The sequence below is a fragment of the Catharus ustulatus genome, chromosome 5 (assembly GCF_009819885.2).
Source record: "Catharus ustulatus isolate bCatUst1 chromosome 5, bCatUst1.pri.v2, whole genome shotgun sequence".
NCBI lineage: Eukaryota > Metazoa > Chordata > Aves > Passeriformes > Turdidae > Catharus > Catharus ustulatus.
In genome coordinates, this window is record NC_046225.1 from 51715843 (window position 1) to 51731289 (window position 15447).

At 40.0% G+C, this 15447-nt stretch overlaps 1 protein-coding gene across 1 annotated transcript in view; it reads right to left on the reverse strand.

The window, feature by feature from the left end:
- LIMCH1 (LIM and calponin homology domains 1) overlaps positions 1-15447 on the reverse strand; it is a 181749-nt gene that overhangs the window by 107362 nt on the left and 58940 nt on the right. Inside the window, exon 2 of the mRNA XM_033060793.2 lies at positions 5978-6048. Within this exon, the coding sequence (XP_032916684.1) occupies positions 5978-6048 (71 nt within the window). The remainder of the gene's footprint in view (positions 1-5977; positions 6049-15447) is intronic.

The following is a 15447-nucleotide window of genomic DNA, read 5'->3' on the forward strand; positions in this document are numbered from 1 at the left end:
GCATAAGTGAAACTATTCAGTCTGCTGAAATGAATTTTTAAAAAAACTTAAATACAAAGTCATTCTGTCTGTATTCAAGTATGCCACCCACTGGCTATTCCCTTCTTCTCATCATGGGCTTAGCATTAGGGTTTTTGTTACCTTTGGCCTCTTACCTGAAACATATTATTAAATAGCTCTTCATTATGAAACAGCAGTAAAACTTACAGATTAAGGACTCTGTATTCATATAAAAGTGTTTCAAGCGTCCTCACATGAACCTAAATCTTAATGCTTAATGAGCCTTGGGGCCCATCTCTCAAACCTGGAGACATGCCAAATTCACGATGCTGATAATGTTTTGGCTTTACAGCACAGAGCCTGAAAACCACAGGAGAACACCAATTCCTTCTCACCTCAAAGCATGGGTCACATTCAAAACTTTAAATATGCTTGTGAAACTCAAATACCTTCTTAGCTTCCAAGAATAAGAAAGTCAAGCAAAATACTAATTAAGCATAGGGGCTGGGCATCTACTGGCTTCTCCACTGTTCACTACACGGTCAAGTGCTGTACTGAGGCCCATAACATTAACAGACAATTAGAATGACATATCTGAAAAATCCTATCATCTACAAAGACTATTTGTTTTCCCTTACCAGATGACGTAAGTGACATTAACTCACAAGAATAACAACTGAAACACCATATATACAGCAAAGGCTGTTCTTCGTACCTCACAGTATCACTGACTTGGAGCACAAAAGTTTTATTATTCCACAGCATTACACTTGTACTGATCTGGCACATAGCCAGCCCTTGTTGAGAACTGCATTCATGCCAGCCCAAACCTTGGTCAGATGCACTAGAACCAGGATACACATTCAAAGAAACTGGTCTTTGAGAAAATGCAGCTCATTCATCACCAAAAACATGAAGAACACAAGCTAAGGGGATTTCTTACTTATGGAAGAAAATCATTCTCATGACAGAATAAATGATAAATTCCATTAAGTAATTCTCAGTTATAATCACTTTCACTTCACTCAGATTTGTAGCCACTCTTCACATTTTCTTTAAACACTATTAAAATAACCTATGTGCATGACTAATTTCTCATCTTTCTTATTTAAAAGTAAAACCTAAAAAATTTCTCATAGTTTTTAAGAGCATATATTCCAAGTATGCACAGCAGAAGAGAACTGCCTTTCCTATATATCGTCCTACAGGAGAAAAAATGTAAAGCTTTTTCTTTATTTCACTGTACATATGCAATTTTACCAAGATTACTTAAAAACAGTAAAACATCTTTGCATCTCCTCTTTCAAAGAACAATTTTAAAAAGTTACAGAGTCAAAGAGTCCCAGTTTCAAAGAATAAGTGTAGTTTCTGCACATTTTACTAAGTTACATAATGTCATGTGCTAATAGATGAAATAACTGTCTCTAAAAAACAAAGAAGACCTTGGAAAAGTGCTCATAAGTTGTTATCCAGAACTGCACAGGAAAGTGACATCCATCTTTAACCACATACAGTTAGCCCTTTTTCACTTTTATATGTGTATGCCATTATTTCTTGAGATATGCAGTTAAATATTTGTTAGAAATTTCATGCTTGAGAAAAATCAGATTTAATATGCCTGCATGTACTGCTATAAATTGATTTGAATAGTTATGTAAACCAGACATGCAGCTAAACTGTTCTACATACAGAACTCGAGGTATTACACACAATCATGACGTTGTTTGACTCTACAGAAAAGACAAATAATTTCTGCTAATATCAAATTGGATACAGTTTTAGTTCACTGTTTAGGGTCTTTTGCGCAGGATCCGTATCCCAATTATTGTTGTTTTTGGTTTATGGTCTGGTCCTGTTCCTTACATTAGAATCTCATTGCTACTAATACAAACTTTCAGGGTGATTGGATTGCTTGATTCTGGAGAAAGCTTGAGAGAAAATACAATCCCAGTTGCATGTCAGAAGTTCTAAGAGATATATTTGATATATCCTGTTTGGATAATCATATCAAAGCAAGCAATTAACTCAGATTTTTGAAGTCTCACATCCCTACAGAGACCTCTTTAACTACTGAATGCCCAGCATGAAGGAAGGAATCCTGCAGTAGCAGAGCTCAACAAGGAGAGGTTGGCAACCAGAAGAGGGGCAAAAAAATTGAAAATACATTTGCAAGGATGTTAGAGCAGTAACAAGTGGACAAGGTTGCAGCAAGACATGCATTTTTTCTACTTGTAATAATCTCTAAGCTTATTAATGGCAATGGTTGCATGGTTATAAATAAAAGCAACCTTGACTTCCTTACCTGCTGTTTCAAAAAACGCAACAGAACCACCCAAACCAGCAGAGCAGACAGAGACAGGATATGCATTTTTTTGGCAGTCAACCTTCATTCAGATGCCTGAATCCATAGAATAGGAACACCTAAGCATTGCAACAACGGGATCTAATTTATTTCTGATTAATCCTCTAGCTTCTTATGATATCTGGGTCAAACCTAAACATTAAGTCTATGTAACAAGGGAGAAAAAAATATTTAACATATGCTGGAGCAGCAGTAGGGGAATTCCAGAGGTATTTCTTGTTACAGGTGGTGTATTCCTGCATCATATAGCTTTCAGCCATGACCCCAGGAAGGCACATTTGCCCACCCATGCAGAAACTCTTCAGTCTTTTCATACGAGAATTTAATTCACAAAGCATGAACAGAGCAAGAATGGCCTCTGCCTATATAGCTATTATATCCCTGCTGAAATCACCATCTGCACTGATGTCAGACAGCTATGCTAAAAAAACATGAACTCATTTCAGACAAATAGAAGTTGTAGTGACTGGGTTCTGAGCACAGCTGGGTGAACAATTAGAGTCACCACTGTCTGGGCAACTGCACAAGTAGGCTTTCAAACAGCCAGAGAGAAGAAAGGGCTTGTGTTGCTCTCATCTGTTGACTTGTTACTTTATGGCATCCTGCATTGTTTAAATTTGCCCCTCAGCTCCTCAGCTGAGTGCGTTAAGCTATAAAGTTCATACTGAGGCCAGATTGAAATGCCAGCCACAGCACAAACACTACCAGAGGGGCAGGTGCAAGGCTTGTGTGTTCCTGTGGCAAGCATACATCTGAACTGCCCTGCTAGTCAGGATAGTGCTCCTCAACACATTCATCCCAAAAGCTTGAGCTTTTGGCATTGCACAGTTGCATTTGTTTTCATTTATTAAAATATGTGGGTTGTTGCTAGATATGAATGAATCATTTATAACCAGTGTAGTGATGTCTGCTTGTGTCTGTAGACTGTCTAGGACGCTGAGATTGGGATCAAGTGGAGGCAGGACTGGCATTACTGTGCATAAAGGTCAAACAATCCTGCTACAGACAGAGACAGAGATTCCCCCTGCATTCTTTTGCACAGACCAGTCTCTTTGGGGAGTGGACTCTGGCATAGTAACTTCCCCATTCCCTTCTGCAAAACACCTGCAAAGCCAGAAGGTAACTTGAGATATGTTTGGGACATTTAAGGCATGCTGACTGTGTCCCCCCTCCTGGCAGCAGTTTCCAGTCCTCTAGCTGCTTGGATCCCTCAGAGCCCAAGCCAGCTTTCAGTCTTCCTCACAAAATACAACAGGGGAGGAAAACCCTGGACCAGTCATGTGTAAGTTAAGCACAGCTATTCCACATTCACATGGCCATCACCCACACAAGTGACTGGCTATGAGTTGCCAGTTAATGCCATTTGCAGTGAGTACTGTCCTGTGGATGAGGTAAGAGGTAAGTTTGCTTTTCCCTAAAACATCAATAAATCAGATAAACTCTGTTCAAAAGCAATGAGTTCTTCCATCTTCAGAAACCAACACAGCTATAATTTGTTTCTTGTCTTCTGAAGTTGCCAGAGACTTGTATCAGGTTTTCATCTACTTGTTGAGGTCAGCTTCAATGAAAGCACAACAGACTGGAAGGGAGTTAAGAGAAAGTTTGTATGCCACATTTTTTTTATTAGGTACTCTGGTAATTTTCCAATACATCACAAAAACCTGTACAGAAAGACAATATTGCTTGTGGCAGCATTACAATGCTTCTTCACTGAGCAGCAGATAAAAAATTAACAATCAGTGCTTCACTTGCCAAAGTACTTTTTGAAGATACTCTAAAAGTTCTCAGTGACCCAAAAATTTCGGTTGAGTTCTCTGTTTTATAGTGGACTTGGAAACAGTGAGGAGTACACTTCTACTGCTGGTGCTGTAGTTTGTTTGCCATCAAGAAACTAAACTTGAAGGCCAATTTGGTGGCTTTCTTGTTAATGCTCTGTAGCCTAATAGAGTTTTACACACTAGCTACAACTTGCTAACCAAGAGCAGGGTGCAATACAAAGTTAATGGCTTTTAAGATTTGAGGCTGAGGAGACAGATTCCTTCACGCTGATTTGCACTGATCCACAAATGGTAAATGAGGACAAACAATTTGCCCAATATCACAGAACAGTTATGTAGTATAATCAAGTGTTGTCCCTTGACCTGATTATGACTGGAGCTCACAACCTTCTAAGAAATACATATTTAGTAGTCTCATTAGCAAAACATTAGTTAGTTAAGCCTTCCATCTTAAAGATTTACAGCATTTAAATCAGACTACCTCTGCTTACTTGCAGATAAGATTACAATCTAATCTTGAAATACACAGCCCTTGCTTTTCATGCAACACAATTCAACCTTAACATTTAAAGAACACTGTGAAGTGATTCAGCACACAGCACTTCCCTTCAACGAACAGAGGAGAGAGATTTTGTGTGAGGTAGCCCTTAAATACAAAGAGGTAAGCTCCTTCTGAATTACACAGCTTTGATCAACAATAACAACTACTTCCCTCCTCCCAAAGACACTCCTCAGCAAAGACACGCAACTATAATCAAAATAGATCACATCATTTCCTTTCTATTTTTTCACCTTTAAAAGCTAAAGTTCAAGCTGTCTGATTAATGACACCAGTGAGACATAGAACAGTATTTACACAAGTAAGTTTCAGATCTATGGTAAGTTACCTAGAGCTGAGTTACAGGATATTAGCTCAACTCTACTGCTGAAAACACCTTCCAAGTTCCAGTACCTGGAATAGCATAAAACTTTAGCAATAGCTGCAATAGTCCAGCTATACATCTCAGGAGATCTCCTTTATAAGTATGGATTCAGTCCTGAACAAGTTTCATCATTCTGGTGTGCAAAGACAGCTTTTATCAACTTCAGTGACAATCCTGCATATCCAGGGAAATAAATTGGTCCGTACATGCAATCCAGATCAACAGATTCTCCCAAATGCCTGACAACCTGATTTTCAAAGGACTGAGGGTATCAGGGCACATTTCCAAATTGCTCTTAGAAGTCACCAGCTTTGGCATGTAAACCTATAACAAGGTTTTGGGAGACACTTCCAAAAAACTAGGCATTAGAAGCACAGAGAGAAATGTGCAAAAGCTGACTTGTGTCTCTCATCCAAAAATTACAAAACACATCATAGAAACACACCTTTAGGCAAAATATAGAGGATGTCTAACCTTTACAGAATCTATTAAAGCAGCTGTGTATTGATGGTGTTCAGATGGCTAACTCCTGACAGCACTCAGACTTGGAGTCAGTTCAAAATGCCTCATTGTAGCAGAGACGTCCACAGGCAGGTGTGGAACACTGTTTGCCAATCTGTGGTTAACAGCGTTAAATAAAAGGAAACCAAAAAACAAACTTTGGTTTTGTTTTTTTTTTTTGCATAACTCAGCTAAGGAGCTGGGGTGGAGTAAAAGAAGCACTTCGTAAAACCTGTTTTCTTTAAGCCACATTTCAACCCTCACCATAACAATAGCTTTGGCACTGAAATGCTACTGCAGTGAAATACCGCTGCGCACAATGTCAAAACTCTCAAAAGGAAATCAACAATGGACGTACCAGCTAAGGTTGTGTTCCACTTTAGTCAAGGCTCAAAACTGTAAGCATTACTTACTCACACAGAAGAATGCCGTTTTCTAATCCGGAACGAAAATCTTTCTCACCAAAACTTCTGCCCGTCACTTGCTGCAAAAGAGTAGAGGGAAACAAAAGAGTGACATCTATTAGTAAGTGAGTTTTACAAGTGCAATTCATAATATCCAGTTAAGAGCAAATACTGTGTAAGGAACATTGCAAAGGACTAAGTCATGTCCATTTCTCCTTCCCATTTCATCAAGCTATTTAGCCTATAGGACAAAGTATTTGCTGTGGCCAGTGCAATTGCAGATTATAAAAGAACTGTTTCCTAGCAATAAAAAAAAAAAAAGACAAAACAAAAACGACAATGTAATCTTCAGAATATTTTAGAAGTTTTGTTTTATAGTGCTTTGAAATTTAAAACAATTGCATTTAGACAAACTATATATTTTTATTGCTCTTTTTGCGCCGCATTAAACATTTTGTACTGGTCTTGAGCTTTAGTCCTTAACTTACCATCTTTATGGAGTAAGCAAAGACAACTGAAAGCACTGGCATGAGTTATAGCCCCTCAGACACATGCCTCAATACTCATGGTCATATTAAAAGGTACCACATCAGCAATTCAATCACTCAGTGGAAGCTAAGGGTCCCCCCAGGTACACTCAGACCAGGCGACATACTTTGCCTTACAAGCTCTTAAGCCAGTCTTGCTGCTTAGGGATGGACCATCTAGAAACCTTCCAGGAATCCCAATCTTGTCTAAGGGTGCTAGATGCTAAAAGAATGACTGAACCCCCATTTATGACTCACTACTGTGTTGACAATGTCTTGCCATTCATCCTCATGTCATTCTCAACAGATGATAAGTTCAGTTCAAAGTAAAGAATACTTTTTATTATCATCACAAAAGATATAAAAATAGTTACAATGTTTAGAAAGCAGAAACAATACAAAGGGAAAAAAGGTTCTAATTGTCCTACAGGAGGTCTTCTCTTTACTCAGGCAAAACATTTACTGGATGCTTATAGAGTTCTCATGGCTTGCATCCAATCTTTCAGCAAGATCCTTTCTCTGTGTGCTGCTTCCACCATAGAGAACAGTGACTTAGGGACACATCTGTCATTATGTCCCTGTTTTCTCCTTGCTGTTATATTCAGATATAAGACCCTTCCCCTCCCAGTTTCCTGTCATAAAGACAGCAATTTATAAAAACTGACAAGTTTGGCACTATCTCACAGGATTAGCGAATGCATCAGTTTCAGAAATGCTGGTTATAGCTGTGCAATCTTGAACAGAGAGCAACACTTTTTAAATTGAAATGTAAATGCAAAGCCGAAAATCTAATCCTTCACTGAATTATAAACATGTTGTGTTGTTCAACGTGAAGGAAGTTCTTCCATACTCTGAAAAATGTATCATAAGGGCATCAGTGAACAAACATATCTTATGCAAATGCATAAAGTAGAACAAGGCACTGTGTTGCACTCATATCTCTGAAAAAACCACATGTACAGTAATTTCACGATTACAAGCCATACCGTTTTGACTAAAATTTTGCTCCCACCCCGGAAATGCAACTTACACTCAGGAGCGGCTAATATGTGAATAATTTTCTGACATTTCCAACTCTGGAAGTGCAAACCAAGGTGCCGAGTTGAGCACCTGTCAGTAAAACCTGGCTTTACGCAATTGTTACAAATTGGTTACTCTGTTGTGCTGCGGGTGGATCCGGGCTCCGTGCCGGCAGCATGGGGAGGGGAGGCAGGGGGCTCCCTCTTGCTGGCCCCGCGGCTCGGGGGTAGGCAGGGGGCTCCCATCCCCTCCTGCTGCCGCCGCCATGGGTGCCAGTGGGCTCCATCCCCGCCTCCCACCACCGCTGCAGGTGCCGGCGGGCTCTGTGCCCCCCTGCCACCGTGGCGCAGCGCCGGGCCGGGCTGAGCAAGCCCAGCGGCAGCGGCGGCTGGCCCCGAGTGGCCCCGCCGAGTGGCCCCACCGAGCTGGGCCACCTGGCCCCGTCGGCAGCCCCGAGCCCTCATGGCCCGAGCTGAGCCAGTAAACCCCGCCCTGCCGCGATTCTGTTACTATTTGGTAACTTTGTTGCACGCGGGTCCTCGCTGCGAACGACAGAGCGGCTTATAATTGGGTGCGGCTTGTGTATGGACAAAGAACGAAATGTTTGCCAATACCCAGAGATGTGGCTTATAGTCAGTGCGGTTTGTAATCGTGAGATTACTGTAATTTGTAGCAAATGACCTTTAATCATTTAAACTATATCTAGTCATAATAAATCATCTCTAATCTTGATCTGCTGCGACATGGGGAAATCATGACAAAAAAAACATTAGCTTTTAAGATTAATTATAGGTGGAGTGTATCAAAACTGACTTCTGTTTCATCCACAAGATATAGTACAGAAAGGAGTAGGAAGAGCTACTTCACAGCACACTGACTCCAAGTGATTTTTTCATCTATGAAAAAATTAAAGAAAAATTATAGTCATCCTATTTTACTCCTCAACACCAAATGTCCCAGGTATGGAGATCAGCCTTTTTATGCATTTGTTGAAGACCCTCGTTTAGCAGGAAGCAGTACTGAAACTGTTACCACAATTCAAGTAGAAATCTACCTGCCAAAAGCTGTCACATGAGTATTGCTGTTATTACTGATGATGTAGGAAGGTTTCATACATAACTTCTGTCTGCACAAATAAAATCATGAAATACAAATGCACAGCTGGCACATGAATTCATCCAGTGAGAGGTACAACACATACTGACAGGAGGTGAGGAAAGACAGGAAGGTCCAGGAACAGTGCACGTTTGTTTGAAAAGGAACTGGAAGTAAATGAGCCATGGCAAGGTTTATGCCTGTTCTAGATGATGCAGCTGCAAAAGGGAAAACATTAATCACCTACAGGCCTCCTGATTTAGTCAATTAAAATGTAAAAGCAGTCCAACAGAGAAAGGCTAGAAACTAAAAATAAGCACAAAGATGACATTATAAATGACAAAGATAAACTCAAGGGGCTTAGAGAAGCATGAAGCTGGATCCGCCTTCTCCAGAGGAAACGAGAGCTCAGTTGCTTGGCGTACACACACACATACACCTTCCTCTCTGCAGGGGCCACTTTAGGCCATGCCGTCATGAACAACTACTGCAGGCCCACAGGTCAACCTGGTGCACATTGCTGAGACAACCTCTGTTCAGCACACCCAGAGCAGCAGGAGACAAAGGGACTTCAAGCAAAAGGATTGGCACTCCTGTATTTGCACACAAACAATCTCACAGCAAAATGCGTTCTTTACCCAAACTTCAGAAAAAATGAAAGCGCATGAATTAGTCACAATATCACAATAATGCTGCACACATCACAGGACTGTGCTCATGTTATTCATATAAGCAGTGGTCTGTTCTCACTAGCTTATCTTCCATATCAGGAACTAAAAGCCTCCAGTTTGCTGGATGAAACTCTGAAAACAGTAACACATGAGGACTGAAGGATAGCATTTGCAGTGCTTCCACTGAACTTCACTTGAAAAATGGAAATTGTTCATCTGCAACCAGGTACAGAGAACTGCAAAATGGAAGAATAAATCTTTAGCCCATTAACTTTCATAGTACAGAGAACTGGTGTTCAGAACAGAACCTGCACAAAACCAGTCATGAACAGATGGAAGGCACTCTGTATTCTGGACTGCTGTCTTCAGGAAAGGAAAAAAGAAAAGTAACACACCAAACCCCAAGATGTTAACTGAGAGAACTTTTGAGAACTGGCCTTTCTTTGCAAGGCCAGTTTTCAGACCGCCACATCTTAAATGCCTTGGAGACACAACTCCATCTTCCACCTTGCACTCTTCCCACCTCACTGTAGCTGTGCTGGCACAGACCAGCACACTTAGGCAGTGCAGGAGGAAGCAGGATAGATGGAAGAGTTCCCTATCCACCCTGCAATAGCAGAATACTTGCCATTGCAACTCTTGCGTGCCAAAGTTAGAACAAAGTACCTTAAAGACAAAACACAAACTGTATCTTTGCTAATGATTAGCAGAGCAGCCTCCCACTTCTTTAATAAGTTCAATAAAGCTGAGTGTAAAAAAGTTGCATTTCCCTGTCATACTGGAAATTAAAAATAAAGAACAGAACCAAAACAGTATCATTTATTACTGTGTGCTTCATCTATGTGAGGAGGTGTTGTTTTTATTTATCATCTGGATGATATTCCCTTCTCTGTAAAAAGCTACAGCAATTATTCGTGTGTCAGGTGCATTTCTCAGTTTCCCTGTCACTTAACAACAGAAAATGAACCTAAAATGAGTAATAAAAGTTTTTCATGGCAATAACTTTAATACATATTTGCATACAGTGACACTTGGTATATATTGTATTGTTGCCGATTAACTGTTTTGCTCTTTGCAGTTACACAGGCTGCGAAATTTATATCATCAAGGATGGCTGTCATCCAGCCACTAACCATTGCCATATTGTACAATTTTACTTTCCCAAAGCTTCAGTTTATGCATTTTATACTGCTGCTGGTTCTTCCTGAGATGGAGCTTGCAAAGCCTCTCATGTCAAAACAGCTTAGGGGCATGAAAAAGAAAAGGTGACAAATTAGTGAACAGATGCTGGCCTCAGGTGAAATTTATCTAGGTCAACAAGATATAAGTAGTTGAATAAACACTTGGTCATCAGGGATAACACAGTGAAAAAAGTGAAAAAAATTAGAGACACAGCAAAAAGAGGTCTTTGTTTCTCATTACATATTTTTGAGCGCTTATGAAGCATGACAGTAAAGAGAGGAAGATTTTCAGAGTTTCTTAAGCTGTTCATTTCTTTTTATGTGAGTATGTTGCCTTTCCATTTTGTACAACCATTATTTTCCCCTAAATTATATTTTTTCTTAAATGGAAAAATCAGACCCTGCTACCTAAGTAGGAAGATATAACAGTAAGGCTTAAACTGTAATAATCAGGTATGTATATAGAAAGCATTGGACTGTACAAGCAACAGGGAGCGCAAACCACCAAAAGAAGCATGACAGCTTTTGGGGCATCAAGATTTGGCTCCTCTAGAGCAATGAATGCCTACTTTTCTGTTTCTGAGTTATAATCTGAGATAATAAGACGAATATGCAAGTTAAATTCCATTTCCATAGGCAAGAGATTTCTGTACTAAACAACCCTGACTAGTTAAAGCCAGCTTCACCCTTGCAGCCCAGAACTGCACCACATTGCTGTGACAGTGCAATGGAGCCCGGAGACCCTTCACTGGCTCCTGGTTCAACCACCTATCAATGTCTCTGTCTGCAAAAGTGGACACAACACATCATCTAGGCATGAGTTCCCTCTCTCTTACCTCACAGACACATTTAAATGGCTAAAATCATAGCAACAGAAACCAGTCCTGAACAGCTTTATTAAAATAATAAGAAGCCACTTGATTTAGTACAGAGAAAACTGATGATTGCATGAATGGAGATTTCCAGGGGCAACAACCACTGATCCAGCATAGCTGTCTTCCAGGAAAGCTGAATGATGACAAGCACTCTGCTCAAAGCCTTTCATGGTTTTACAGGATTGAGGTAATTTGCCACTGAAATCAGTAAAAGAACAAACAAATATCTGTAGTGTGTAATTCTACTCTCAGGGACAAAACCAGCAGGAGCTCAGAATGACTAATGTGGCCAGCAATGAATCACCTGAAATTCTGTGGTACAGTACTTGAAAATTTAAAGAATATATGGGAGAATGACAGGAGATTTCACACTTAGGGAACAAGATTAATCTGCAAAGAAAGCCCTTAACATTATTTTTAGGTCTTCCACTTCCTGGTCACTTAAGTTTAACTGCCATTTGCAAAGTTAACTGCTTGTGCTGAAGTCCCTTTTGTTCTTTTCCTCTGACTATTCACCCTCCTATTATTCTTTAATGAGACAAAAAGCTGAGTCGCTCTTTTTATACTTCATATAAACCTCACTTTTTCTAGCAGCAATGGAATAAAATAGCATATTCTCCACTATTTTCTTTATTCCTTTCTACCACACTGCTGATCAGGTCAGCGGACAGTTTGTTGTCAACATACAGCATGGATAAACCATATCCACTGATACAAACACACTCCCCTTTGGTGGGCCCAATTCTAAAGGAATTATATTCCTCACTAAAGGAATAATTTAGTTACGAAGGGATGCTAGTAACTGCTTTTTGTTTTCCATGAAGGGAGCAACAACTAAAAAACCACAACAGCTGGGTTTTTTTCTGATCCTTTGCATAGATTAACGAAGACATGATCCTATGAATGGACACCAATATTTGAACCGGCTCAGTTAGTACTTTGTTTAGGAGACATGACAAAAGAAATACTGAAAGCATAGTACATACCACCACCAGCAGCAGTTTTACCTTACCTAAGGCTTTAAATCTAAGCCTGGGAAGATTTTGTCCTTGCTAAATCCTGCCTACCACCAGAGCTTTCCACGCTGAAATTCTGCACTACTAACAGCGGTATTAAATATGCAGGATTGCCATACGTTGCTTGGATTTATGATCTTGCAGAGCCGTGCACATTTCTGCCAGGACATCTGGTAGTGTAATCCTGTTTGGCTGGCAAGCTGCTAAGGAGCGTTAAAATTTAATGACAGAGTAAAATCAGCTTCCTTTTCATCTCCCCTCCCTAATTCTGTTTGTATACATTTCCAGGTGCATTGCCAGATACTGCAGCCTTCCCTTTGGGGTGGGGTTGGGCAGAAAACATTTCAGTCAAGGTTGAACATTTTGTGAAGAAAGAGAGCAAAGAGCATGAAGGGAACTTAAAAGTGACTTCTGTCAGATTTCTCTTGGCTGCAGCACATGCCCTGAAAGTTTCACCTAGCATCAGGTCATCTGTTACATCCAATTTGTATTTGACAGTCAGTAGATCGGCATTGCATTGTTTTATGGGCAACCAGACTCTTATATCCTATGTTATCGAAATTAGGTACCAGATGACAGACATGACAGACCACCCTAAGCTGTTTTTAATCAATTGTTCAATTTAGGATCCTTTTTATTGCCTAAATAAATAAATAAATTTTAAAAAGTGTAATCCCTTATTTCCTATCCTGTGGGATCCATCATCCCTTTCTTAGTTTTAATGGGAATTAAAGAAGGGGAGAATTGTAGGGTTTTGCCACAAATTTATCAGTAGAGTGAGTGGGGAGAAGGAAAATTAAGCACTATTTCAGGAAAATGACTTGCATTTGGTAGAAGGTATGTCTTACCATAATGATACATTCTTTAGCCGTTTGCTCTTTTCTGTAAAAACAAGACTCCATGAAGATGGTCAGAGGAGCAGAGATCAGAGGAGCACAAATGATATAAGGTCAACAGGTACAAGAGACCAGAAGACAAGCCTGCACTTCCTCAGTCCAAGGCCCTCATTTAATCTAGCCCTGTCTGCCTGGACTGTCTGGCCCTAGTCTCTACTCTGCCTGGAGAAAGCTCCCTGTTCAGCTGTCCCTTTAACTACTCCATAACCTATCCCGCTTTGGGGTGAGTCACAGTGCCGGTTCCTGCACCTTTGAAGGGAAGAGGAGAAGATGACTTGTAATTACTATCATGAACATCCTTTCCCAAGGTCTTACTTTCTTATCCAACCAAGCTAAAGAAGCAGTCTGCTCACTGACAAATGAAGGGCTAATTAAAGTTATCATGAATTTGCTTTTTGTGTGATTCCCTGGGGCTTTCCATGGACAGACAAGCATTCACACTGCCTTTTATTGTGCCTCTTCTGTTACAAACAGAAAGAAAAGTGTATGCAAGGAACTCATCTCAAAAGCAGAAACTGTTGATTCAGCTCTTATTTTTTTCCCTAACTAATCCTTCTTGAAGCTGGAATCAGTAGTGATGATGGGAGATTACTCAAGCTCTGGCTACTGAAAACAGAGTAGCTGTCCCACAAATACCTATTTGCCTTACATTTTATCACTAAGTCAAGATGTTTTTAGCAAAGGACAGGAGAATTTTTTTTCCTTTGTCTCAGGTTGATTACATTAGCAACTGTCCAGCAGAACAGGAAATTTGCTTTCTGGCCATCTCTAAAAGACCAAGGAATCAAACCAGACTTTTTTTTTTATCCTTAGACTCCTTTTTCTAGGTCAAGTATTTCATGTTCTTGAAAAACTGCTCCTCCAAGATTTATGCTATGCTGTATCATCTATATGTTGAAACTGAAGCATCTGTTAATATTTTCTGTTTTCTCTCTTTCAGTTTAGAAAGTTTAGACAGTCCTGAATCAGAAGTGTTTGAAGCTGTCAGTTGCAGCTACAGAGGCAGAGCAAAACATAGCACAGACAGCAGACTCCTCGTTGAACTCAACATCTTGTCTCACCCTCAAAGCAATGAAGAGATCAACAGCTCTGTAGGAGATGATAGGATCACTGCAGTATCTAGATTTGCTAATCCCCACTTTACATTGCTTTAACCTATTTTACATTAATTGCTGCATTTATATTTTACAAGACCACTGAACTACTTCTTGGACAAGCAGTTTTTGACACCAGCGTGTTACTTTCTGCCAGGAATGTGCATCTTGGCAGACAACTTTAAAACTGCACACATTTAAAGCTGCACAGAGACAGGAATACAAACATATGAGATGCTCCAAGTTAGAGAGGCCCAGCACTAGAAGCACTTCAGCCTATCATTAACTACTGTCAGAGAGACTACCAAAGCTCAGTACTATTACAGAGATTTTGCAATGAAAAATGTCTGGTAGGAAACACCAGCTTCCCTTTTTGAAGAAATTAAGTGTTCACTTGAGCAAAACATTATTAAATTTAACCATCCATTTAAAGATGACACTCAATGTCTTAGGTCTCAGTGAAGCCTCTGAAATGCCAATGATGAGCATCAGTAGGCACCAGTCTACCTTGAAGCTTTTAAATTTAATACCATCAAGTCGTTTCAAGGCAAGTCCACATGTAAAGTGTCTCATTTACAGTCTGTGAAATTTAAATAGATATCTTTCTATATATACAAAAATATGGCTCAGCAAGGCATTTAAGACTTGATTTTCCAGACAATAAGCCTGGAAGCCTAGAGCAATCAAAGCAGGAAATACCATGGGGAATAGAGATGTGTCGCACAAACACTGCTGAAAGGCATAATTCTATCTGCTATCAATATAGCTCTTCAAAACTTTGCTCCTTTCAAATAAAAGGGAAGAGGTAAACCACAACGCTTTTGAGAATAATATCTGAGCTTCTTGGATGCTTCTTCTGTACTCTAGGTCCTCCCTTGGCACATTCTCCAGCAGGAACAGGGCTGCGTGCCATGGTTTTGCAGCCACTTGCACACAAACCACAGAATTATCAGCAAGTAGTTCTAAACAGGAAAAACAGTGCATTTCAAAAATCACAGACTGAAGGAAAATTATCCACTTTCCTGCAGAAATAAAGCTAACCTTAATTCAGTCATACACTTTTGAGACTTTTTTAAATAACTCTTGGAAAGTAGATCTGCTTTG